We start from the raw sequence: 26278 nt of genomic DNA on the forward strand, positions 1-26278 counted from the left end.
GGACGGCTGTCATCCCTGCACCCCCACTCTTCTGGCACACAGAGGCATCCTACCCAGAGGCAATAATGAAAGCGTCAGCCACTCAAGCCAAACCATCTCCATCATAGAACAGGCACCCATGGAACTGGCAGGGCTGGCTGGACTTCCAGCCAAGCTCTTGCCTACTCCTCAGTTCAGGAGGTCGGGTCACCTGCTCTCTAGGTTAAATGGCCTCAGCTCCTTCTCTGTTTGGGCGGCTTCTGCCGTCAGCATCCATCCACGCTTCTCCTGCTAGCAGCACCCTGATTTGCTCTGGGGAACCTTCTAGGTCTGCTATTGAGAGCACTCGACTTGGCCAGAGCCAAATCCATCATGGCATTCCTCAGAGCCAGGAGATGCAGGAAGACTGGGTCCTGCGGCTTCACTGGACCTGGGTTCAGCTGTGTCTGAAGCTAGTCCTCCATGTAGAGTTTCTATTTACATGAGCCAATATACTGCACTGGTTAGGATTTGATTTCAGCTGGTTAGGATTTGGTTTTCTGACACTGGCCGGCATGGAATCCCAACGGTCCAACTTGCAAGCATGACCCTGAGGCCTCTCGGTCTCTGTCCTCCCTGAACCACTCCCTCCAGCAACACACGGAACAAACACCCTTTCTGCTTCTGCTGACACAGCGTCAGAGCATGATAAATAGCCCTTTGGCAGTGAATCAGCTCCTGTTCATTTCTACACCACTCATGCAGGAGCTGGCCAGTACTGAACTACCTACCTACCCAGAGAGACAGGACCAACCAGCTCACGGGAGTCCATCCAAGAACCCCCTGGCCAAAGTTATCGAGGTCCCGGTGTAGCAATGTAAGCTACACGAGGGCAGGAACTGTTGTCTGTTTGGCTCACCCAGGGTCTAGAAGTGTTCCTAGCACACAGTAGATGCCTTAAAAAAAAAAAAATGCATCTGTGGCCAGGCATGGTGGCTCACGCCTGTAATCCCAGCACTCTGGGAGGCCAAGGCAGGAGGGTCACCTGAGATCAGGAGTTTAAGACCAGCGTGGCCAACATGGTAAAACCCTTTCTCTACTGAAAATACGAAAACTAGCCAGGTGTGGTGATACGTGCCTGTAATCCCAGTTACTCGGGAGGCTGAGGCAGGAGAACTGCTTGAACCCAGGAGATGGTAGCAGCAGTGAGCTGAGATCACACCACTGTACTCCTACTCCAGGCTGGGCAACAGAGTCGACTCTGTCTAAAAAAAAATCATCTGTGAATAAATGCACACATGCCAGGGAATGCCGTGGTTCTAAAGAACCACTTCTCCTTCATCCATAAGTGAGCTTGCCCTTTTGGATGCCTGGAATTGTGGAGGAAGGGATGGAGGAAGAGAGCAACAACACTTTTCAATTCCGTCTTAGCCTGCTCAGGATGGCATAACAACAACATCATAAACCAGATGGCTTCTAAACCACAAACATTCACTGCTCATAGTTCTAAAGGCCAGGAAGACCAAGATCAAAGTGCTGGCAGATCCCGTGTCTGGTGAGGGCGCACTCCTCATAGACAACACGTTCTTGCTGTGTCCTCACGTGGTGGAAGGAGCTGGGCAGCCCTCGGGGGCCCCTTTTATAAAGAGCACTCACCCCATTCTTCTAGAGCCTTCATGACCTAATCACCTCCTACAGGCCTGCAGCTTAACATCATCACACTGGAGATTACAGTTCAACAAATGAACTTCGGGGAAAAACAAACATTCAGACCATAGTCAGTTATCATAAAGGACTCTTCTAGAACAACTCCCTTCTATTTGCCTCTTTTACCCCAAAATCAGGTCAGGATCCCAGCTGGAGGCTATTCCTATCCTCACCCACAGGCATTTCTCAAAGCTTTTGCAAACCTCAAATTGGTAGTAACGGAGATTGATTACTCAGGGAACACAATTTTCAGATCTTTATGCCCAACAGAATCCAGAATTAGCACAAGCACCTCCAGGAGAAAGGCAGCGGGACCTCTCTGGGGAGCTCTGGCCTTTGCTTTTCCCGCCCAGGGGTGAGACAGAGGATAAGGAGGGCAGGAAGTGCTGGCCTAATGAAAAAGCAGACCTGACGGGGAAGGAAGGCTCCACGTGACAGGCCCCAAGCTGGCTTGGTGACACCGAGGTTTTCAAGCTATACACTAATACATTGGGGGGAAAAACGTATTATCGAAATGTCTACAGAATAAAGAAGATCTTATTAGTGCAATTTTAGGACATGTAGTTGCATAGGCCAGGCACAGTAGCTTGCACCTGTAATCCCAGTACTTTGAGAGGCCGAGGTGGGTGGATCACAAGGTCAGGAGTTCAAGACCAACCTGGCCAAGATGGTGAAACCCCATCTCTACTAAAAATACAAAAAAAAATTAGCCAGGTGTGGTGGCCAGCACCTGTAATCTCAGCTACTCCGGAGGCTGAGGCAGAGAATTGCTTGAACTTGGGAGGTGGAGGTTGCAGTGAGCCGAGATAAAAAGAAAAAAGGAATAGGTAGCTGCATCCTTTTCTCCCTCTAGCTGATGGTAGATGATGTGGTTTTTTGGTAACAGTTGGGTGATATAGTCTGGCTGTGTCCCCACCCAAATCTCATGTGGAATTGTAATTCCTAATGTTGGTAAAGGGGCCTGGTGACTGGTGATTAGATCCTGGGGGCAGATTTCCCCCTTGCTGTGCTCTTGATAGTGAGTTCTCACAAGCTGTGGTTTTTTAAAAGGGTGCAGCACCTCCCCCACCCTCTCTCCTGATTCACCATGCTATGACATCTTTGCCACCCCTTCACCTTCCGCCATGATTGTAAGTTTCCTGAGGCCTCCAGCCATGCTGCCTGTACAGCCTGAGGAAATGGGAGTAAATTAACCCTCTTTTCTTCATTAATTACCCACTCTCAGATAGTTCTTTATAGCAGTGTGAAAATGAACTGATATATTGGGTTTCTCAGGAATGCACGGGTGAGATTCAACATAGCTGGCTGATTTCAGAGTCGCCTCTCAACGCCATCTGGGCACCTGAGCCACTCAGGCCCAAGGCCCGACTCACCTGTTGGCTGCCTAGTCTCTCTCCAACCTGGCCTGAGGCCTGTACATAATGTTGTGGGGACCAAGCTGTTGGTGCATGCCTCGAGGGCTTGATACACCACTACCCCACCCTCTGCCTCCCAGAGCACTGCCCCCAGAGGGCCAAGGGGCAGAGGTTCACGGGGGCCAGGGCTTGTGGAACACCCAAGGAGGGGGCACAAATTCTGTGAAATTTGTTAGAATTCAAGGGTCAAAGTCACTCTTCTACAGGAAGCAAACAAAGAAAAGGTCTAGTGCAATCAGTGTGAGGTCTGTGGATCTGGAGACCTCAAAGATGGTGAGCTGGATGTGGTATCCCCAGAAGTACCCATGAGCCAGGCAGGAGCTGCACATAACACGGGCACCTCCCACCAGAGAACACGGGTGCCCAGCAGGCCTCACTAGTCCCCTACCCATCCTGGGAGCTGTATTTTCCCGCTCCACCAGCAGTTAGCAGATAACCTCAGAGGGTATTGACTAAGCCACCACCTTCCTGTGTGACCTGGGACAAGTCCTACCTCCCTAAGGAGCCTGGTCCAAGCAGTGCCCTGATTGTGTCTGAGAGACTGGTTCTGCCATTCTTTGAACCACATTCAATCCAAAAAAGGTTTTGAGGATAAGGACACCAAGGACTCTGCCTTCCCAAAATTCTGATTACCTGACTAGACACTATAAAAGCCAAAGTATTGGTTATCAATTGATAGCCAGTGTTGCCAGGGGTGAGTCTTGGGCCTGGCTGTTCTACAAAGTCAACCTCGAGACTTCTACCCTGACAATGGTAAGAGGCTGCTCGTTCCATCATCACTGCTGAGTTAAGGTGGAGCCTGGAGGTGCTGAGGGCACCTCTGCTGATGTATACATGGTGATGGGATTCATGGAGACAGACTTGGGGCAGTGTCTCTGGAAGCCCTGGAGGCCCAGGCTCAAAGTCAGCCTTACACCTGCATTTCTCAGTTCCCAGAGCCAATGAATCCTCTATTTTCTGCTTGTCAATTTGAGTCAAACCTCTATGCAGATAGCACATTAACTGAGGACCTACTATGTGGTGGCAGCCAAAAGGATCACAGCAACTTCATCTTCCAGCGAGGCTATACATTTCCCTTGAGGGGAACAAATGAACACCCACACACACGCATGCACGGCCGAGGACACACAGCAGGATTGTGTCACTGCCTGCTGACAGGTGCCCTCTGGAAACTTCCATGATGAAATGGATGACAGCAGGCTGGACCCAGACCACACCAGGAATACATGTACAACCAGCCTGAAGGCCAGCTTCATGTACATGCTGGGCCCAGGAAGACAACGGAAGCTTCAGCGGCTTCCAGGAAAGTAGCAGAAACCGGGGCTGCACCTGGGAGGAGCAGCACAACTACCTCCCTCCCCCAGAACAATCTCCAGAATCCACCCCCATGCTCATCCCTGGGGCAGCGTGCAGCAGCAAGATCCTTGATGCCAGATGTACCGGATCCCACTCTGGCCCACCTTGGAAACCAAAGAACCCAGGAAGCTCAATATTTAGAAAATCGTGAAGGTGTCCAAGCAGGCTGGGTAGGAAAGAGAAAGAAACAAACCTCCTCCACTTTGGAGAGTCCACAAAACCTCCGGAAACACACAGAGACAGTAGGCACATAGACACACAGTCTATGCCTTTTTTCCCATGGAAAACAAAAGAGATCCAGACTCCTCCCACCTCGACCCCGACTTCTATATTGTGGATTTGTCATCCAATTTTGGAGAGACTTACAGGTCCAACAACGTGATAGCGGCATTCGCTCTACGTGATCGGGTTGAGGCAGGGATGTTCTGCAAGCTGTGGACTTCACAGGCGGGGAATTAAAAGGTCAGCAACTGAGAAACAAGACCCCACCACCACCGCATCGCCACCAGGAAAGAACCCAGGACACAGCCATCTGAGCCAAGCCTCAGAACCACCCTCTGCAGCCTGCTGGCTCCCCGGCTGCCTCCCGATGGTTCCCCATCAGGAACAATCAGAGGGCAGGGGGCAGGCAACTTAGGGAAGGTTTCCACATATGCCACCAGGCAGGTAGACCCACACTGGTGGGGGTCCACCCTGCCCATCCACTTCCCTCCCAAGTGGAAGCCTGCTAGTAGGTCAGCAGCTTCCTGGGAGCTGTGGGGAGTAACCTCTCTATACATCAAAGCACCTCTGAAAGACTCTAGAGAAGGAGGCACCACAGTACTTCATCAACAAGTCGAAGCATCCTTTTGGGAAATGAACACCTTCTCCACTGAGCTCCCTTTTATCATAGCCTCTGCATCTCTAGAGCCCAGAGCGTTCCTGCTAATGGTACACACTAAAGAAACACTTGCTGAATGAATGAACCATCTCTTCCATTTTTAAACTTGCCCTTCTGATAATACATTAATTGAGGACCTACTATGTCCAGAACTTCTGTTTTTTCTATGTCGTCCTAAAGCACTTTATCCGCAGCACTTCCACTTTCATTATTGCACCCAGCACCCCTTTGCCTTGCAGGACGGCTGTAGCCTCCTTAGCCACAAAATCAAACATTTCTTGAGCACTTACTATGCGTTCTAGCCACAGGCCAAGGCTATCCTGCAGAGAGAGAAGAGAATAAGATCCCAAGCCTGGACACCAGGAAACACATCCCCACCAGTGAGATGGTGTTGGCAAACTTTTTGATCTTTGCCAGTCTGGTATTTTTAAAATGGTATTTCCTTATGGTTTAAATTTGCAATTCTCTTACTATAAACAGGGTTCTAAATATTTTTTAAATGTGTAGAATCCCACTAGTATTCCTTTCTCTCCATTTCTGTCCATTTCTGTAGTTTACACATGGGAGATATTCAAAATACCTAACGACCAGTGGGGCACCAGCCAATCAGAGATGGTGCAGACCTTGGGGGGGCTTGGCTCTGCCTCAACCCAGCCTTTGCCAATGTTTTTTGTGTTGATTTATTGGCTATTTTCTTAACATTTGTAGGAGCTCCTTACACATTAAGGAAAATATCTGTTGCCTGTGATATGTGTCCCTGGCTTGATTTATTGTGGTTTTCATAATGCAGAATTTTTTTATTCTTATGTAGTTGAATGTTTTGACTTTTCGTTTTACAGCTTCTGACATTGGGGCTATATTTAGAAAGGCCTTCCTCACTCTGATACTATTGAATTAAAGTATTTAAAAGCTCTCTGTTTTCTTTTAGTATTTTTAAGTTTTATTTTTATGTTTAAATTCCCGATCCACTTGGGATTGAGTGTGGCGTCAGGAGAGAAGGAGGGATCCAACTCCCTTTTGGGGGATGGCCACCTCTTCATCCTAATCCAGTGGCTGGGGGAGCCTTCTCATAGGCTAGATTTCCAGTTGTATTTGGGTCCATTTCTGTTTCACACCACTTTGAATCCTTTCTGCTCCAGAGCAATCTGAGCTGGTTCCTGTCCCCACTCACCGTTCATTTTCCAGAAGATTCTTTCCGATGCCTGCGTGCCCATTTTTTCTTACGAACTTTAGATTCAGCACATCCATTTCTAAACAATCCTACCATTGCTTTCGTTGGCTAACATTAAGCCAATAGGTTCATTTAGAGGAAACTGAAGTATTTATGATACTAAATCTTTCCACGAGAATAAGGTCTCTTTTGTGTTCCCCAACCCCTGTAACTGATTTGGTTTGTCCATCCTCTCTATCTGGTTTGAATGTTTCTTACTGGGTTTGCTCCCTGGTTTTTATATATTTTTTTGGCTGACATAAGCAGGACCATTTCTTGCTCTGTGTTTTCTAACTGGAAGCTGTCTCCATGGAAGACAACTCTTGTGGGCCGGTGGGGGGGGGCAGGTATCAATTGTGCTCAAACCCCACGTCTTTTTTGAGATGGAGTTTCGCTTTTGTTGCCCAAGGCACCACAACCTTTGCCTCCCAGGTTCAACCGATTCTCCTGCCTCGACCTCCCAAGTAGCTAGGATTACAGGCATGTGCCACCAAGCCCGGCTAATTTTGTATTTTTAGTAGAGAGAGGGTTTCTCCATGTTGGTCAGGCTGGTGCCGAACTCCAGACCTCAGGTGATGATACGCCTGCCTCAGCCTCCCAAAGTGCTGGGATTATAGGAGTGAGCCGCCGCACCCGGCTTCCCCTAGGCCTTTTACGCTGTGTGAAGTCAGCTGACACCAGGGCCCCACGCTGCTCCCTGTGGGCAGAAGGAGCTCACACCCTGCACCTGTGTATCAGGCAGCACAGTGCCTGGCCCCGGCCCCAGCCCCACACTGCACAGCTGAAACAGAGCTAGCTCGAGGGGTGCCACAAGTCAATAAGGCAAGGAGCCCCTCACACTGTTGGAACAAGAAAGGGGCCTGAGCCGGCACACAAAGGCAAGCGCTGGCCAGCCGGCAGACAGCAGCACGGCTGGCAAAGGTGCCAGCTCCACACAGCCCCAGCCTTGTAATTGGGGCCACAGCTGAACAAACCAGGGTGTAATTAACTTCCACCCCGCTTGTTACATAGCAGCATTTCACCTTTGCCAGAAAAGGAGGGCCCACCTTTCGCAGGGGCCAAGGAAACACTCTCTGGTCCCAGTCCTCAGGAAGGGACAGCGGAAAGGGGAGCCGCAAAATTAACCCACCGGGAACACATTTTTGCTGTTGCTATTTGAACAAAGTCCCCTCTCATTTTTCTGGAAGTTGAGCATTCAAAAAAGCCATCTGGAGTTTAGTTTGAAATTGTTCACAGTCCCCAATCCGTGTTCTCAAGCACAGGCAAGCTGTTCTGACCTAGGAGCTTGCCTTTACCAACAGGATCTGCAACCTTGAGCAAGATCCTCCAGCTCCCTGAGCCTCAGTCACCCAATTGCAAATGAGAACAAACACTGGAAAATAGTACCTAGCTTTGGGAGGCACATGGAGGAGGACTGCCTGAGGCTAGGTGGTCATGACCAACCTAGGCAACATAGCAAGACCTCATCTGTACAAAAACATGTAAAATGAGCCAGGCGTGGTGGGGCACGCTGTAGTCCTAGCTCAGGAGGCTGAGGCGGGAGGACTGCTTGAACACAGGAAGTCAAGGCTGCAGTGAGCCACAAATGGCACCGCTGCACTCCAGCCTGGGCAACAGAACAAGACTCTTGTCTCTTAAAAAACTAATTAATTAAAACAATGAAGACAGTGTCTTGGCCACCAAAGGTGATTGTTGTAAAGATTAGGCCAGATGACTCATTCATTCAACAAGCATGTTGGATTCTATTCCAACGCTGGGCTAGAACAAAACAGGGAACAAAACAGGCATGGCTGGTATTCTCATGAAGCTTAATAGTAGGAAGGGAGGTAGGTGAGAAACACGTGAAAGACAATTACAGAAAGGGATGAGCACCCTGGACTGTGTGGGCATGGGGGCTGCAGAGGGCCAGCAGGGAGGGCTGTAGGGTGTATGTTCCAGGCAGAGTCCCATAGTGCCTGGTGGGCAGTAGGCACTGAAAATGCAAAGAATGTCAGGACTACAGCCCTCGCTGCAGTGTGGAGGACATAACACCTGCTCACACATTTGCCCCCCGCACAGGACTGCCAGCCCCGGGAGGACAGCACGTACCCCATCTGCTTCAGACCCACCTCTCTATGGCCCGCCAGGAGCCTGGCCCAAGTCAGAGATGTGGGAATGGAGATGAAGTCAAGACACCCATGCTGAGCTCCAAACTAGTCCTGAAGGCGATTTCTATTCCAAGGCAAGTGCCTGGAGCCCACAGTATTACTGCCTACAACAAAAAGCCAAATCAGGCCAGCAGTCCCTTTAGCAAAGAGGCCAAGGACCCCAAAAGCTATCAAGTGCTCCAGCCCTGGGTACCTGGGCTGGCACGTTCCAGGACTGGCACAGCACAGACCACTGCTGACAGCCACTGTGGCCACTCGGAGGAACGGCACTAGGAAAGTCAGGTCTCAAGCATGACAGTGCATTGGGAGCTCCCACACGGCCTCCAGCAGCCAGCCTCTCAATTCAGGCCAAAGCGGCAGTCAGCCTAGATCGCAGTGTCTTTAAAGGGAAGTATTTGTACCAGGAAGCGATAAATCCAGACTACAGGCCCACAAATGACTGGCTTCAGTGAGCACATAAAAAACACAATCAGCCCATGGGTGAACCAAACCTCTCGCACCTCCTTCGACGGTACCCCAGGCAGTTCCCAGAGAAACTTCCTAAAGCAGTGCAAGTCCTCCTGGCTCCTAGAAGATGACAATAACGCTCCCTGCTGCAGCTTCGAGGACCAAATTTGCTTGACCAACACTTCACATGTTGTCATGTTATTTGTTCCAGTCCGGTTTGAATCAGTGAGACCTGAACTGACAGGGACTTCCCATCCTCCGCAGTTCAGACTGCCACCAAATCCTTTGCCATTTCCTGACTTGGTGGCCACAAATGATGCCTCCACTGGGAACAGACAAGCCCATCACACTTACCAACTCACCTTTGCAAAAAGCCTCATCTACAGACATCTTAGTCTAAATTTAATATTTTCATAGGTATGAATGCACTACCTGCAACCCAAGCTTTCGGTTCTTGAGCACTGCTACTTAAAAGACAGAGATCTACCCCCTACCAAAAAAAAAAAAAACAGAAAGAAAAATGGTGAAGAACAGGTAACAACACGGGAACCCACTCATAACATGTCAGATGACAAATGCAGACCGTGATAATGTGTGTGCTCACAACCCGAAGCATGCAAACGTGTGGCATCCCACGGCCAGGGGCTGGAGAGGAACAAAGAAAGATCAAACGGACGTCAGGACGGGAGAATGAATGGAGAGGACTGGATTCCTGCTCTTTTCAGTCTGTGTCATAAAAATGCAATGTTTGATACCTTATGGGTTTAAGGTTGGTTTCTCCTCAGACACAAATGAGAGAGAGAGAGAGACAGAGGAACAGGACTTGATGGAGCTATCTGAGACCTTAAAGCCCGTGCTTGACAGCTCATGGGCCCCGTATGCCACTCCTGCTGAGGAACAACAGGCGAGGCGCCTTCTCGAGCTCCCAACTGGAAATGAGAGCTCCTTAGTTCAGGGGCTGGGCCCCAGGTTGGGGGCGGGGGGCTTCCATCATGGCCATTCTGGCATGGGGCTCCCCTTCCAACCCTGAGGGATGAGATCCTCCCACCTCAGAAAACCCCAAACCCCACCACAGCTACTCTCCCAGATTCTGAAGGAGCAAAATGCTGCCCCCAATCTCCCCCTCACCACCACCCCTACTGCCACAGAAAGAGTCAAGCGCTCACTCTGCAGAAGCAGCTTTCAGGAAGAGCCACATTCACGGTCACCACCCACAAACACAGCCTGCAACACCACCACACAGCGTTCTCCCTAGAAGGCCAAGAGCTGGCAAGGGCTGACCCTGCCTGGACACACCCACTGGGGAGGCACGTGCTGCCTCCACATCCCAGCAGCGACAGCCCCTGTGGGGGGAGGGTTGTTCACGTCCCAGGTGATAATTCCTAGGAGCAGACCCTCTGGTTCCCCCAGTAATGTCTTCAGGGCAGGGTGGCCTGCCCAGCCTGCGCCCAGCACGGCCCTCTAGGACATGGTGTCTGCTGGGCTGTCGAGTGCCCATCTCTCCTCTGGAGCATCCACTCCACAAAGGCAGCAACGTCCACCCATAACATCCCTAGCAAAGCGCCTAGCACATCGTGGGGTTGGTGACTTCTATCGAGTGACCAGTGGTGAGCATCCAGCAGACCCATGGCCAGAGGAAGCCTGAAATTGCATGTTCATATCAGTTCCAAACCTTCAAACCAGAGGCCAAATTTTCAAACAGCATCTTCTGCTAAAGCCCCAAGTATAAAACAGAGTTTTAAGATGAATCGTTCTGACTAGACTGGACATCAGAGTCCCCTCAACTGACAGGCCCCAGTACTCACCTCCTATCCCCCAAACACACGACACCATAGCTCCCAAGATACCTCTGGGAACACAGTTTGAAAATCACTGCACAATGGAAGGGTGTGAAAGCATTCCAGGTAGGAACTGTTTTGAATAATACATACGAAATTCCTGGTGGCTTATCCCATCCCTGGGTAATCCTAAGAACCCTAGACCTGGGAGAAAATAACTCCTCACACGTCTAGGAAACTTCCCAGGCTGGGTCACGCCTTTACCGGGAGGTAATGAGTTTCTCAGGGATGCTCCTAGGCAAGGTTGTTTCCTAACTCTTTCAAGGAATTTCTGCCTCCCTTCCGAAGCTCCAGGGTTGGGGGTATTCCAAGCTCTTGCATCCCCATGGAGGTCGTTAGCAGGGTCCTGTTAGGGCAGGAGTGTTGGCAGATACAACCAGCATTAATAAGGACAACCTGGGGACCCTGCAAACAGGGCTGCCATGGATTTCAGCCAGAGTCAGAAGCTGGGATGAGAGAAGGGTCTGCCACTGGGAGGAGGATCCTTCTCAGGACCAAAGCACAATTAGCTCCCAGTTCTTATTTCCAGCTCAGACCCCCACATACAGCCCAGTTTCCCAGTTTCCTTTCTCCACCTAGAAATGCCACCATTCTTAAAAGTGAGACCGAGGCTGGGCGTAGCTCACGCCTGTAATCCCAACACTTTGGGAGGTCAAGGTAGGTAGATCACCTGAGGTCAGGAGTTCAAAATCAGCCTGGCCAACATGTGAAACCCTGTCTCTATAAAAATACAACAATTAGCTCGGCATGATGGCGGGTGCCTGTAATCCCAGCTACTCGGGAGGTCGAGGGGGGAGAATCGCTTGAATCTGGGAGGCGGAGGTTGTAGTGAGCCGAGCAAGACTCCGTCAAAAATAAAAATTAAAAAAAAGTGAGATTGAAAGACAGGAGAATCTCCTCGATTTGAAGGATCGGAGGAAGGGGCAGCCTCTAAGGGCTGCAGAGACTTGAGAAAGCACAGCTTAGCAGAGGGCCTCAGGCTCCACTCTAACAACTACACAGAATGATCTGTTCTCTTGCATTTAGAAAATAAAGAGAATAACTTGTCATTAGATCAATTCATTGATTGCTTTTAAAGTAAGTGGCAATATTTCATTCTCTTATAGTTAAGATTCCATGTCAATTCTTGGCTAAATCCAAAAATATACCAACATCTATAATAGTATTCCTCAAGCAGGATGAGGGTCAATAGCCCAGGGTCCAGAGGAGGTCCTAGGATGGCCACCAAACAGCTGTGTGACCTCTGCCAAGCAATCACCTTTCCCTTTTTTTCCCTTGGGGAAGTGAGGAGACTTAAAAAGCTAACCCCATAGGTCCCTTCCAATTCTAATTTAGAATTGAAAATTAACCATCACCTCTGCCTCTGGTTGAAATACCACAAATTCTAAATTACTGGGGTTTGGATTACTGTATCCCAAAATGTCCAAAACCGTAAGATTCCTCTTAGGTCTATTATTATTATTATTACTATTTTTAAAAATATATATATGTTCCCTCCAGAGGTTGAGATGGGGATTTGGTCTAGCCAGGGCTGTGCAGGCACAGGTGTCACTAGAGGGCAAATCATAGCAGTTCCCCAAACACTTAGTTTCAAAATTCCAAGATGACATGAGGAGTAGAAAAAGCAAGAAATCTGGGTGTCGATCTAATCCCTACCAGTAAATGTTCCCCTAAACAGGTGATGGGTTCCCTTTAGAATGCTAGCCTGAGGTTTCAGGCCCTCTCCCACAAATCAACCTCCAAGGAGTTTCATCAACAACCATGACAGAGGAAGGTAGCTCAGGAAGGCTGTGTAAGGAACACAGATGCTATGAACTCCCTCTGCAGATGTCAGAGCCCAGAAATGTGTCAATCCCTGTAGCATGGCTGCCACGTCCCAGGGAATGCACAGGCCCTCTGGTTCCCACCCCCACCCCAATCAGCCCAGACAAACACGTATACACACACAACTCCTGAAGTCTTCAGTAGCTCCTATAAAATTGGTCTCACACACCCTTTCCAAGACACTGACAATGGAGAACAGAGCTCCAGTCAAATCTAGCAGAAGCAGCTCCCAGCTACCCTTCTCCTCCTACTCCAGAGAAGCGTGAGGTCAAGCGCAGAGGTGGAACCAGCTCCCTTTCTCACAGGCTGTCCTTGGCCTTTGAAATTCTCCTCATCCCATCACAAGCCCTGCCTCAGAGCTTACTCCTGTATGCAGCTTTCCACACTTAAGCTGCTTAACTTTGCACTAACAACCTCTTAATTGCTGGGTTTCCAAAAGGCCTTCCAGAAATTCAGGGTGCAGATCCACTCGCTCATGGCCTGAGTACTAGAGCACAGTTTGCGGGGAGGGGATGCCAGGACAGAGTATCACCATCTAATTCCTGCCTGCCGGAAAGCTGTTGCTTTTATTTTTAATTGTATTTAAAAGGCGGATACAGGGTACCCAAGACACCACAATAAAATGACATTAACTGTAAAATTACATTATTAATTCTTTAATCTCACTTGAGGCTTCAAGCTGTTGCTATGTCCAATTACCCGTGTAACCACCTGTCAGAGTCCCGGGGCTGTTTTGCATTACCTCCAGGACAGCGGTGGGCCCGGTGGTCCGTCAGGTCTGCCAGAGACTCGAAGTCCTGCTGACAGTGATCGCAGGTGTAAATTGATTCATCCTCCATGTCTTCATCATCCTCATTTCTCTCCTCTTGACTTGTCACGCTGTTCCTGTCTTCCAGCGCACGGCTGGTTTTCCGATCACACTCTGGCTCTCCTTCTAGGCCTCCTGCCAACAGGAAGAATACAGTCCATGTCAGCTGATGGGGTCTTGGGAAAGGGTTTTAAAAGAATCGCCCGGCATTTATTAAGATACATTTAATTACTCTACCTCCCGGGGTCCATTATCCTTGACACCTCTCAGTATATTAATAGATGGGGTTTTTTTGTAGCATGTGGTGCTGTAATTCTCAACTAGATTCTTTAATTCTTGGTGCAAATCTTCTAGGGGGTTTCCTGTCATCTCCCCTCTGTGCATGGATGCTAGGGGTCGTGACCCATCAGAGAGGTGAAAAACCTTAGTATTTTGTCTCCTAAAAACCCAATTCTGTTACACGCCTTTTTAGAGCCTCCATCAGCTGTTCCTAATACAACTAAACCTTTAGCTTTCCCCACAGCCTTGCAATTTAGAGCCAGGAGATCTCTTAGCCAGGTTCACCTTCCACACAACAGTCCTCACAGGGCAGTGACATTGGCCCAGTGCTCTGCAAATATGTCCAATTATGAAATAAAGGAAGCAAACATTTGAAGAACCACGGATGGTCAAATCTCAAGCTTAAAATGCATCCAGGCTGGGCATGGGAGCTCACACCTACAATCCTAGCACTCTGAGAGACCAAGGTAGGAAGACTGCTTAAGACCTAGCATTTGAGACCAGCCTGGGCAATACAGCAACACTCTATCTCTATAAAAGAAATTTTTTTTAATTAGCCTGGCATGGTGGTATGTGCCTGTAGTTCTAGCTACTCAGGAGGATTGCTAGAGACCAGGAGTTCAAGGTTACAGAGAACTATGATCATGCCACTGCACTCCAGCCTGGGCCTGGACCCTATCTCTAAAAAATATATAATAAACTGTGTTTAACCCCTCGCCTGTGACCTACTACTGGCCTAGAAAGTGAGAATCAGTGTTGGAATGATCTGGCTGATTTCTTTAAACTGAAACAGCAACTATGCTTAGCACTGTGCAGAGAGTGGCTAATCTACCAGGAAAAGCAAATTCGTGACCATGATGATGCCTTGCATTTGTGCTGTGTTCAGTGCTTCTTCAAAGCCACCATTATATATGCACAGCCCCATTTCACATCCTAAACTCAAGGCTCAAGGGATCATGTGGTCCACGCCCTGCAGAGAGGAACAGCTTTGTTATTCCCATCTCACAGGTAAGGTACCTGGCATCCAGCCAGAAGAAGCAACAGTCCCAGCACCCTATAGAAGCTCAGCTCAACCTCGTGACTCCTGGTCTAGTTCACTTCCCTGCACAACTGTGGGAAATGGAGCACAGCCCCAATCTTACAGATTAATAAGACACAGCAAGAACTTGTAAATCTAAGTGCAAAAGCAGCATGGTAAATGTAATACACAGAATATATCAGTAATCCTAATAAATGTCAATGGATAAAATCTGCCTGTTAAAATGCAGAGATCTGGCCGGGTATAGTGGCTCACACCTGTGAGCACTTTGGGAGCATCCCAGCACTTTGGGAGACCGAGGGGGTGGATCACCTGAGGCAAGGAGTTCGAGATGAGCCTGGCCAACATGGTGAAACCCCATCTCTACTAAAAAAAATGCAAACATTAGCCGAGCGTGGTGGCAGACACCTGTAATCCCAGCTACTTAGCAGGCTGAGACAGGAGAACTGCTTAAACCAGAAGGCAGAGGTTGCAGTGAGCCAAGATCATGCCACTGCGCTCCAGCCTGGGTGACAAAGCGTGAAACTCTGTCTCAAAAAAAAAAAAATGTAGAGACCCTTGGATTGGAAAATAAAAGTGTGTGTTGTTTCTTCCCATAGCCCATACTGGAAAACGGATCTACCCATCCAGAAACTAGCAGTGCTGATTTAAATAAAAGAAAGTGATCCTATTAAGGTGTTTTGAAAACATATATGCATATGCAAAAGTGTGTGCATGTGCACTTGTGCATACATGTGTGTACATGCATCATCACAGTTACAGGAAAAGGCTCAGTGCACAACCTGTAAACTTCCAAGGGCTGGGTGCTGAAGCAAGAAAGAGAGACACAAAGCAAAGAACGCATTCGATTCAAGGTGGAAACCACAGTCCTGTGAATATTTCAATTTGCAAACAGATAATGTTATAAGGGCTCTATTTCTCTCGTCTGCACAGAATATGCCCTTCCAAGCACCCGACATCAAGAACCTGGGAACACAAATCAGCTCATCTGAGAGCCAGCTGCTTCCTTCCAAGGCAGGGAACGTTACACGACTCGCCGCCTGGAACTGCACGGAGGCAGTAAAAATCAATGTTTCCATTTGTGGCCCATCAAAACATCTCTCTTCTTACCAATTAAGGGGTGTACAGTTTTTAGGTTCTTTTATTATCAGAATGTGCCAACTCCCGGCAATACAGAAATCCCATTAAAAGCCAGGCAGCCTATTTATCTCAGGGAATCTGATCTGCCGCTGTGGCGAGGGCAAGTTAGAAAGCAAAGCAATGAGAAATATCATTCAGAGCCTTCGATATTATAAGTCATCACACAACCATGGTTACACAGTCAAGCACCCGTCTCTGAAATTCCTCGTTTACAGTCTTTCCTTAATAAAAAAAAAAAAAAAAAAAAGTCTGTAGAAGGGGAAAATAAGAGCCATAATTCTGGCTTTATCTACTACACCAACTCTCCAGATAATAAGTTACAATCAGCACCACACTTGTGCTACTTTACTTAACACACAATTTAATAGACATATTTAAATTATCCCCTCGTTATTTTTTTGCCGTATTTACTTGGCAGCACTTTCTATAATAGCTCATCTAATCCACAACTGGAACCACAAACATCACAGTGCATTTGATCTCTTTAAATCTGGTACATCCTGTTGACTGGGGAGTAGATAAATCAGAATGTCAACTCTCAGGTTTTTATAAGGCAAAAACCCATAAAGTCATCCAAGAGTATAAATCTGTTTTAAGCAACTGTCACCTCCCCTACGGCCGGCTACTAACGGGAAGGGAGGGTGGCTGTGCAGAAAGGGATGGACACAGAGGCGGGCTCAGGCCACACAAAGACTCGGAACTTATCCTCCGGCTCCCAGGGGGTCAAGAGGTCAGCCAGCCTGACCCTCAGGAAGGTGATGCCAGAGAGGGAAGACTCAGGGGCCTGAAGAAGTTTTGGGGAGTGGGACTTCCCTGATGCCCCAAGGGCCTCTCTGCTGATTCAGCAGAATCAGGTGCTGGAGAACAGGAAGGCCTCCACCCCAGGCAGGGTTTGTCTCTTGCAAGGCACTTTCATGCCCAGGAGTTTCTGAACCTCACCTTAAGACAAAAGAATAATGGTGTTATTTTTCCACTTGCAGATAAGAAAGCTGAGCCTCTGCAAGGCCACCCAAAGCCATGCCAGGATCGAATCTGCACATTCACGTGCTCATTAAGCAGCACATGCACACCTTTCCAGAAGTCCCAGGGCCTGTTGGAGACCAAACTTCTCCAAGGCCCAGGAGGCAGGAGTTCTGAGAACAGCGAGCTCCAAGGACATCAGTTCTACCTGGAGACTCTGAGGTTCCTCTTTTCCAGGCCCACCTGATCAGTTGCTCAGTAAGCCCTGGGGATGGAATGATTGGACCTTCCCTACTCCTCCAGCCCAGCCCTGCCTGTCCTGTGTGCTGCCCCGTCCAGCCCCAGACCCTTCCCCCTTGACATCACCTGGGCAAACTCAGAGAAGGCAGAGCCCAGAAGCCCAACACCTGCCCTGCCAGGTGAGTCCCATCACAAGTGCTGGCTCATTTCTACAACCTGGGCTAGAACTGTAATTGACCCACTGGTTCCTCCAGTCACCCTGGAGCCCAATGACACAACTTCAGCAGGCCAAGGAGAAGGCCAACAGCTCAATGCTTTTCTTCAAAGGCCTCCAGGGCTGGGGAGGGCTTCCCAAAAACAGCTCCTTTCCCTCATGCTCCTCCGCTGTCCTCCTGGGGGCCACCTGCAGCCGCATGTAGACAGCACACTCAGGGAAGGCCCCAGCCAAACAGACTCCAAATCAGGGCCCTCTCCCTCAAGGCCACATGCACGGGACACAAACCAACCTGGTGCTGTGAACACCGACCTGTCTGTCCAGCTGACAAGATTCCCTACCTCCCAGAGCCCGTGCTTTCCATGACAACTGTTTTCTGATGTGCGCACCTGGATCCTTTTGCCCATGAATCAAGCACTCAATGCTTCATCAAGTGCAGGCATCTTACCAGTTTATGCCATCATATCCCCATTTTACAGGTGAGAAAAGTGGAGCTCTGGGAAGTGACAGCACAGGGAAGTGGCGGGGCCAGGTTTCCAGCCCACTGCACGTGACTCTTAACCACTGTACTACATGGTTTCCTCACAGCAAGACGCAATGAACACCAGAGCCAGGTGTTGGGGTGTTTGTAAATCCTCTCAAAGTCCCATATAGGGTCCTGGTCGTGGCCCCTTCAGTTCAGCAATGGCGCTGCTGACCTCTCTCGCTTATCACCCACCTCCACAGCCTTGCAGGTCATCTTTCAATCCCGTAAACTGCCAAGTCTCCTTGCTCCAGGACTTCCCACTCCCAATCTTTGGCAGGAAGATTTCTGTTAAATCTTCACACAGCTCCCCAGGATCCCTGCAAGCCTGGGCACCCATGGAACTCGGGGCCCCACCACTCTTTCCCCAGGGATCACTTCCGTTTGCAATCAGAGCACTCAGCATCATGTGCACTCATGCTTTTGTGAGCTAATCTGTCTATTCTAACTCGCTGTGGCAGGCTGTATTTCCACAGACGGCCACAGCAATATCTCTCACCCCACTTGCCCTTCTGCAGGGAGACCTTGACTCCCCCACCATAAGGAGGGACCGAATTCTCCTCCACAGTCCCCCTTGGGGCTGGCCAGCCTCAGCGGCTCCTTGACCAATAGAATGCAAGCGAAGTACTATTCCAGACTTCTGAGGCTAGGTCAGAAGGAGGCTTGCAACTTCCCCACCGCATCTCCTGGGACACTCCCTGTTAGAGCCCAGCTGCCATACTATATAAAGCCCGAGCCACGTGGACAGAGAGTGCATGGGGCTCCAGTCAACGGCTCCCAGTTTCCAGCACCGACTTCAGCCATGGGAGCGCACCATTTTGGACATCCTATCCCAAGGAGCCTTTGCATGACAGCAGCCCCAAATCCCATGCAGCTGGAACCGTACAAGAAACGCCCAGTGAGACTGCCAACTGAACCCAGTTAGCTCATAGTACTGTGAGAAGTAGTAATAAATTGTTGCTCGGGCCATAACGTTTTGGGATGGTTTGTTACACAGCAATGGATAGCCGACCTTCTCCCTCTGTACCAGACTATAAGCTCCATGAGTGTAGGAGCTGTGTCTATTTTAGCTCAGTGCCACCTCTCCCACCCCTGGCACACAGATGAACACATAGTAGGGGCTCATTAAATGTTAAATGAATGGATGAGTGAATGAATTGATTGGTTTCAAAAAAGCAGGTCTCTGAAACCCACACAGGTGGAGGCAGAAGGAGAGAAAGGGGCCACAGTGCGGTTTATTGTCTGATGATAAGTATTAGATTGAACCATACAAAGGGGCCATCTTTTTAGGTCAAAAAAGTTAAATACTGGCAATCTCAAATGGCTCAACTTCACATACGATGGGGTTGCCCTGTCCTGCCAGCTTCTTCCTGCAGCCATGAGGAAGAGGGTACACCCATACCAGGAAATCCCACTACACCACACCCACCCAAACTCAGCTTTCCTGAACCCAAGATATGGACTTGGGGGACTTTCTAAGAGCAAAGAGAGGCAATAACAAAACCTTTCACCTTGATCATGTTTCATTAGAAAGTAGTGAATTTTCAGGCCGATCTCAGTGGCTCACGTAAGTGCTGTAATCCTAGCAGTTTAGAAGGCTGAGGCAGGAGGCTCTCTTGAGTTTGAAACTAGCCCAGGCAACACAATGAAGCCATATCTTTACAAAAATTTTAAAAATTAGCCAGGCATGGTGGTGCATGCCTGTGGTCCTAGTTACTTGGGAGGCTGAGACAGGAGGAATAATTCAGCCCAAGAGTTAGAGGCTGCAGTGAGCCATGTTCATAGCACTGCACTCCAGCCTGGATAACAGAGCAAGAGTCTCAAAAAATAGTAGAAGTCGTGAATTTTCCCACACCACTGAGCTACTGCCCTCAAGAAAGGGCTTGCCTTCAAGATGATGACGTTGACAGCAGACAGCGGACGGACCCTGCAGAAATCCTGTGCAGCAAGAGAGCTAGCCTCATGCCCCCTGGAGGGAAGGAACAGCAGAGGCCTTGCCAGGGACAGAGGGAGGTGGCACAGCCTCCTCTACACCCCGAGGGGAAGCTGAGCACTGCGTAAGCATCTCCTGGTACCATTTTACATTCACGTCGCCCCATTTCGATGGGCACAGAGACTATATGCAGTAGGTACAATGGATACCCCCACTCTGCAGGTAGGTGCAATGAACTCACCCACTTTGTCAATGAGGAAAAAAGCAAAGGCTCAGGAGCCCATACAAAGCACATGCCAGGAAGGGTGGAGTGAAATTTGTACCCAGATCTTCTGACTCTAGATTCTGACTCTTTTTTTTTTTTTTAAAACAGTCTCACTCTGTCACCCAGGCTGGAGTACAGCAGCACGATGTCAGCTCACTGCAACCTCCACCTCCCGGGTTCCAGTGATGCTCCTGCTTCAGCTTCTGAGTAGCTGGGATTACAGGCATGTCCCACCAGCTAATTTTTGTATTTTAGTAGAGACAGGGTTTTGCCATGTTGGCCAGATTGGTCTCGAACTCCTGACCTCTGGTGATCCGCCCTCCTCGGCCTCCCAATTACAGGCATGAGCCACTGCACCTGGCTGATCCTGACTCTTAACCACTACATGGAAAGGCAGAAAGGGAATGCCTGTGAAATCACGGGGCAGGGACAGCTGGCTGGGTCCACTGCCAGGAAACGGGGAACGGGGAGAGGCCCTAGGGGACCAGAACGCCCACAGGCTGCCAGGTCTGAGAAGAGGACATTTCCTACCTTCTCAGCAGGGCTGCATGAGGTCATGAGCCAGGGTCACCCTCCCAAGGGCCAGTTAGGAGAGGATCAGCCATAAGTGTCCCTTCCCTCTCTGCACCTGGCCAGCACCCGAATCAAAAAAAAAAAAAAAAAAAAAAAAAAACTCTCCAAAAAGGATGCCTCTTCCTCACCCTGGTGTCCTGGGAGTCAGCTAGCCAGCACAAAGCCCTGGACACCCTGAGAACCTCCCAGGGACCATCAGGGGTCCCACCTCTGAAGCCTCGTGGCCAAGTATACAAGATGGAGGCAGGAGGCCAGGAGCTGCCCCCATGCACCCAAGATGGAGAGACACCGTGCAGAGCTTGAGAGGCGTGAGACAGACCCAGGTCAACAACCACACAGACACTTGCTCATTCTTTCCTTTATTCATTCCACAAATACTTATTAAGTGCCTACTGTGTGCCAGGCAGAACACATGCACGTTTGCTACCACATAAGGCGTGCTCCTGACCCTATTTATCTTGGCAGCCTCAAAACCCACACAGGGGCTGGCACAGAAAAGATGCTTAATAAATATGGGGTGGATGAATGAGTGAGTAGATGAATAAATGAATGCCCGAGAGGATACGCTAAGCAGTAAGGGCCAGCATCACGGGCTGGAGCTGGTCAGGGACCCAGGTTCCAGTCTTAGCTCGAGTACCCCTCAGCCCCCCACCATGAGTGACCTTGGCCAAGGCACATCCCCTGACTGAGCCTCTGTTTCCTCATAGGCCCATAAGGAGCCTGAATATCATGAACCCCATCCTCTCCGACCTCACAGGGTGGAGGTGGAGCTCACCTGAATGCATGGAGCTCACCTGAATGCATGGCACACGGCTCAGCTCCACATCAGAGGTTAAAGGAGCCTTGTGGGGTTTCAAGGGGATAGGGGAGGCCAGAGCAGAGCAGGGATGGGTGGGAGGAGGAAGGGTGCGGGGGAGAGGGAGACCAGTAGAGTGGAGAGAGGAGTGAGAGAGCCAGGCATGTTGCCAGGTGAGAGTAGGTAGGCAGCGGGGTCAGTGGGGTCAGCAAGCCCTGGGACAGCTTCCCCACCTCTTAATTCTTCTCCCAATCAGATTTGAATTGGAGACCACACCATCCACCCCCACAGAAAGCAAAACCACCAGCCGGCATGTTCTAGGCACATCCAGAGGTTACCAGAGAACCCAACTGTACAGGAACCATCGGGACACTGGGGTAGAAGAATGCAGTGGGGCTGATGGCACCAAGTTGTCGAAATAAAGACAGTCATTAAGTAACAACACACACAAGCAGCAGATGGCTGGATGCACATTCTAGGGACTGTCGGGGATGACAGAAAAAACAGAAAAGAATCACAGGCTCTGAGGCCAGCCTTACTGGGTTCAAATCCACATTCCACCATTTAGCAGCTGGGGGACCATGAACAAGACACTTGCCCTCTCTGGGACTGGTTTAATTAAGTCACATTATTTTAATAAGGTGATATATACAAAGCCTGATGCTTGGCTCACAGGACAGCTTGAGACAATGGAAGCTGATGAGCACTGTCTTGCTGCTGCATTATGATTCAAAGCAACACGTGCAGCATCGCATGCAGACAAGAGTTGGAAACGTCAAACCCAGAGGGGTCTGGCATGCTCCTGAGGATGCAGGAGGACGAGAGATGTCAGGCCACAGGCCCTCTTGCACGGCACGAAAATGTCCATGCAGATCAAAAGAAAAAAAATCCACTCAACAAGGAGAGGAAAGTCCTGGGTCCAGGTGCGAATCCTCCCCTTCCCAGACTGTGCAACCCCGAGGAAGGTGCGAGCCACCTCCTCTGTGAAGGGGTGTGCTCGGCTTGCAATTCACAAGCCCACTGTTCCTGTGCCCGCCCCCTGTAGGTAGCTGAGGGAAAAACAGTCCAGGAAGACACCTACCATTGCCAAGGCCTTACCCTGGAGCAACATGGGTTTTTTGTTTTTTCCGCTTTTTTTTTTTTTTTTTTTTTTTTTTTTTTGAGACAGGGTCTTGGTCTGTCATCCAGGGTGGAGTGCAGTGATGCGACCTCAGCTTACCGGAGCCTTGAACTCCTGGGCTCAAGCAATCCTCCCACCTCAGTGTCGCAAGCAGTTAGGACTACAGGTGCACCACCAGACCCAGGTAATTTTTAAAATTTTTGTAGAGACGGGGTTTTGCTACATTGTCTAGGCTAGCCTCAAACTCAAACTCTCAACCTCAAGTAATCCCACCTCAGCCTCCCAAAGTGCTGGGATTACAGAAGTGAGCCACTGTACCCGGCCATTTATTTTTTGTAAAAAAAAAAAAATACATCCTTCACCCTCACAGCCTGCATGTTTCCTGAAAACATGTTCCCGAGGGCAAGATGCCTTTTCTGAACCTGGACGCCAGGTCAAAGCTCTGGCTTAGCCGCTATTCGGTGGTGGCTTGGGCCCTGCCCACAGAGAAGAGCGCTCTCCTCCATGAGCATTCTCTCAAGCAGGCCCTGGGAGGGGTGTGGCCAGGGCTGGGCAAGGAGCCCACATATCCCAATTCCGCACTCGGCTTGTGTATCCATTGCTGGCCCCAAATTCCGTGAGGCAGCCATTATTTATCTTCAGGTTTAAAATATTTGCAGTGCAGGCAGCAGGGTAACATTTAACACTCAGCCTAAAGGGTCCCCTTGGCAGCAGAGCTCTAGGCAAATATTTTAACACATAATTTGCTGCCCAAGTTCGGCTTCTTAAATAAGGAAGCAACTTCTGGAAGGCTGTCTGGGGAGCCCCGGTGTCCCCGTCAGTGCCCATGGCTCTGTGGACAGAATTTCAAGCCAAGGCCCGTCGGAGACACTGAACCTGACCTCGGCTGCATCACACAAGCCTTGCTGCGCTGCTCCACCCTGGCTGGCCATGAGGGACTGGATACAAGACAACCCTCTGCAAAGGTCCACGGAAATGACTAGAACCTTCCAGAGGACATATCTTCAGTTGTCAGGAAATCTAGAACCTAAAGGATTAGCAGTGTGATGGCAATCACCTCTTTAAGGCCAGACCTTCCAATTCATTCGTATCCTTAGTCTTGTGATGCCTGGCCGCCCTAAGGGAGACGTTACCACCGAGCCTATTTTACAGAGGACAAAACTGAGGCTCCGATGGCCTAGACTGTCCCCTCAGTCACTCAGATAACCAGTGAAGAGAAGCTTTCAACTCCAGTTCCCCCACCACCACCACACAAATTATACAAATGAGTGTACAGGCGAATGGGGTGTGAAGGGAACGCACAGAAGCCCATGAAGGGAAGGGACTCAACTCCTCTAGATGGTCAGTAGTGCAAACACACCTGCTGCTTTCTTTTTTTGAGAAGGAAATCCATGGCTCATGCCTGTAATCCCAGCACTTTGGGAGGCCGAGGTGGGTGAGTCATTTGAGGTCACAAGTTCGAGACCAGCATGGCCAACATAATAAAAACCCATCTCTACTAAAAATAAAAATAAAAAAATTTTAATTAGCTGGGCATGGTGGCTCATGCCTGTAATCCTAGCTACTCAGGAGACTGAGGCAGGAGAATCATTTGAACCAAGATCACGCCACTACACTCCAGCCTGGCTGGGCAACAGAGTAAGACTGAGAAAGAAAAGAAAGAAAAAGAAAGAAAGAAAGAAAGAAAGAAAGAAAGAGAGAGAGAGAGAGAGAGAGAGAGAGAGAGAGAAAGAAAGAAAGAAAGAAAGAAAGAAAGAAAGAAAGAAAGAAAGAAAGAAAGAAAGAAAGAGGGAGGGAGGGAGGGAGGGAGGGAGGGAAAGAAAGAGAAGAAAAGAAAAGAAAAGAAGGAAATCTACCATTCTATATAAAATCTCTAGATTTCTAAAAGTTGACTTTAAGTTTTAAGAAACATAGTATGGGCCAGGCACGGTGGCTTACACCTGTAATCCCAGCACTTTGGGAGGCCAAGGGGGTAGATCATGAGGTCAGGAGTTCGAGACTAATCTGGCCAACACAGTGAAACCCCGTCTCTACTAAAAATACAGAAAATTAGGCAGTGTGGTGGTGTGCGCCTGTAATCGCAGCTACTCGGGAGGCTGAGGCAGGAGAAATGCATGAACCCGGGAGGCGGAGGTTGCAGCGAGCCAAGACTGTGCCATTGCACTACAGCCCAGGTGACAGTGTGAGACTCTGTCTCAAAAAAAATAAAACAGTATGGGCTACACAATACTCCTTGGAGGGCTAGTGCAGCCTGGGGCTTCCCACTGAGGGTCTCTGCCATGGACTGTGTCCAGCAAGAGCCCCCCAGATTCCCTAGAGCACAGGGTCATCTGCTCATTCCTCACCAGACAGAGGGGTCCCTGAGCAGTGATGACAGTGTCTCTTCTTTAGAGATTTAGGACCTGAGTTCGAGTCCATTTTTGTGCGAGATCTTAGTTGCTTGTACTTCTGAGACTCAGTTTCCTCACCTAGAAAATGAGGATGGTACTCATGTTGTAAGAGCTCCCTATGGGGCCACCTTCCAGGTGACCTCACTCCAGGTGTCTGCTCCCTAGGCTCTGGTCAGCAGTGAGCTCCCTAAATACTGGAACCACATCAGACACATATCCTCCACATCTTCAATCAGTCGACAAACATTGACTGAGCACCTACTACGTGCCAGCCCCTATTCTAGATGCAAACACATCAAAGAACCATGCACAGCTCCGTGACAGGAGAGGCTGACATTTGGTAACAAGCACCTTGTTTTTTACGGGTGTTCCACAAATGCAGAAATGAATGACTGTAACCTCCCTGCAGGGCTCAGATGCTAAACACAATCCAGGAAGGTAAAGAAAGATGGCAGCTTCCCCACCTCACAGACACTTGCACTCGGCTCTCAACTACAGTGGGTCAGGAATGAGTGGAAAGGAAAGAAGGCAGATGAGAGGCAGGGAAAAAGTGGGGAGGGAAGCCGGGGAAGAAAAATCAACCACAGACACCCCCTGCAAGAAAAAACAAATCTATTTTCCAGCAAGCAGTCAACGGTGTCACTCTTCCAAGCCTTACAATCTTAATAAAACTGATCTCGCCGCGTGCAGTAATGAAGAGCAGTTGGACAAAGCCACCCTGGAACCATGAAAATTGTGCACTGTTACCTCCTCGTGACCTCCTGAGGCAGTGACCATTCTGCCCTCTCCTTGCTGTCATGTTTTGTCTCTGGGAAGGGGGAGATGGGGGCGCAGGGCCAGCAGTGGACAAAGGAGGGAGGATGGTTGGGAGCTCGATAAATCCAGCTAATTTGTGGCCAGTGCCAGCGCCTGACACTCCTAATTGCTCTCAGTCCTGGAGCAGAACTCAAGGCGAGGATGCTGGGGTGCAGATCACCCCCCTTGTGGCTGCAGAAAGAGGATCCCGGTTAGGGAAAGAAAAGCAGGGAGAGGAGGGATCTGTACCCCTAAAAACTGAACCAGTAGCCAGGCTAATGGAGTTTGGCTCAGAAGCAAGGATAAACAGAGGCGGTGTGGACAGAAAGCCCAGAGTCCAGGGGCCACGCTTGATCACTGTGCATTCCGGGCAAGGTGTGCCCTCTCTGGGCCTCAGATGCCCCATCTGAAAATGAAGGCA

The 26278-nt window shown here is 49.6% G+C and overlaps 1 protein-coding gene across 9 annotated transcripts in view; it reads right to left on the reverse strand.

Moving 5' to 3' along the window:
- The window catches only part of ZNF423 (zinc finger protein 423), a 367433-nt gene that overhangs the window by 226342 nt on the left and 114813 nt on the right, over positions 1–26278 (reverse strand). For all 9 annotated transcript variants that reach the window (XM_054248613.2, XM_035282138.3, XM_035282133.3 and 6 more), the window contains one exon: positions 13525–13725. In XM_054248613.2, the coding sequence (XP_054104588.1) occupies positions 13525–13621 (97 nt within the window). In that variant the 5' untranslated portion in view covers positions 13622–13725. The remainder of the gene's footprint in view (positions 1–13524; positions 13726–26278) is intronic.

This window comes from Callithrix jacchus, chromosome 20 (genome assembly GCF_049354715.1).
Source record: "Callithrix jacchus isolate 240 chromosome 20, calJac240_pri, whole genome shotgun sequence".
Taxonomy (NCBI): domain Eukaryota; kingdom Metazoa; phylum Chordata; class Mammalia; order Primates; family Cebidae; genus Callithrix; species Callithrix jacchus.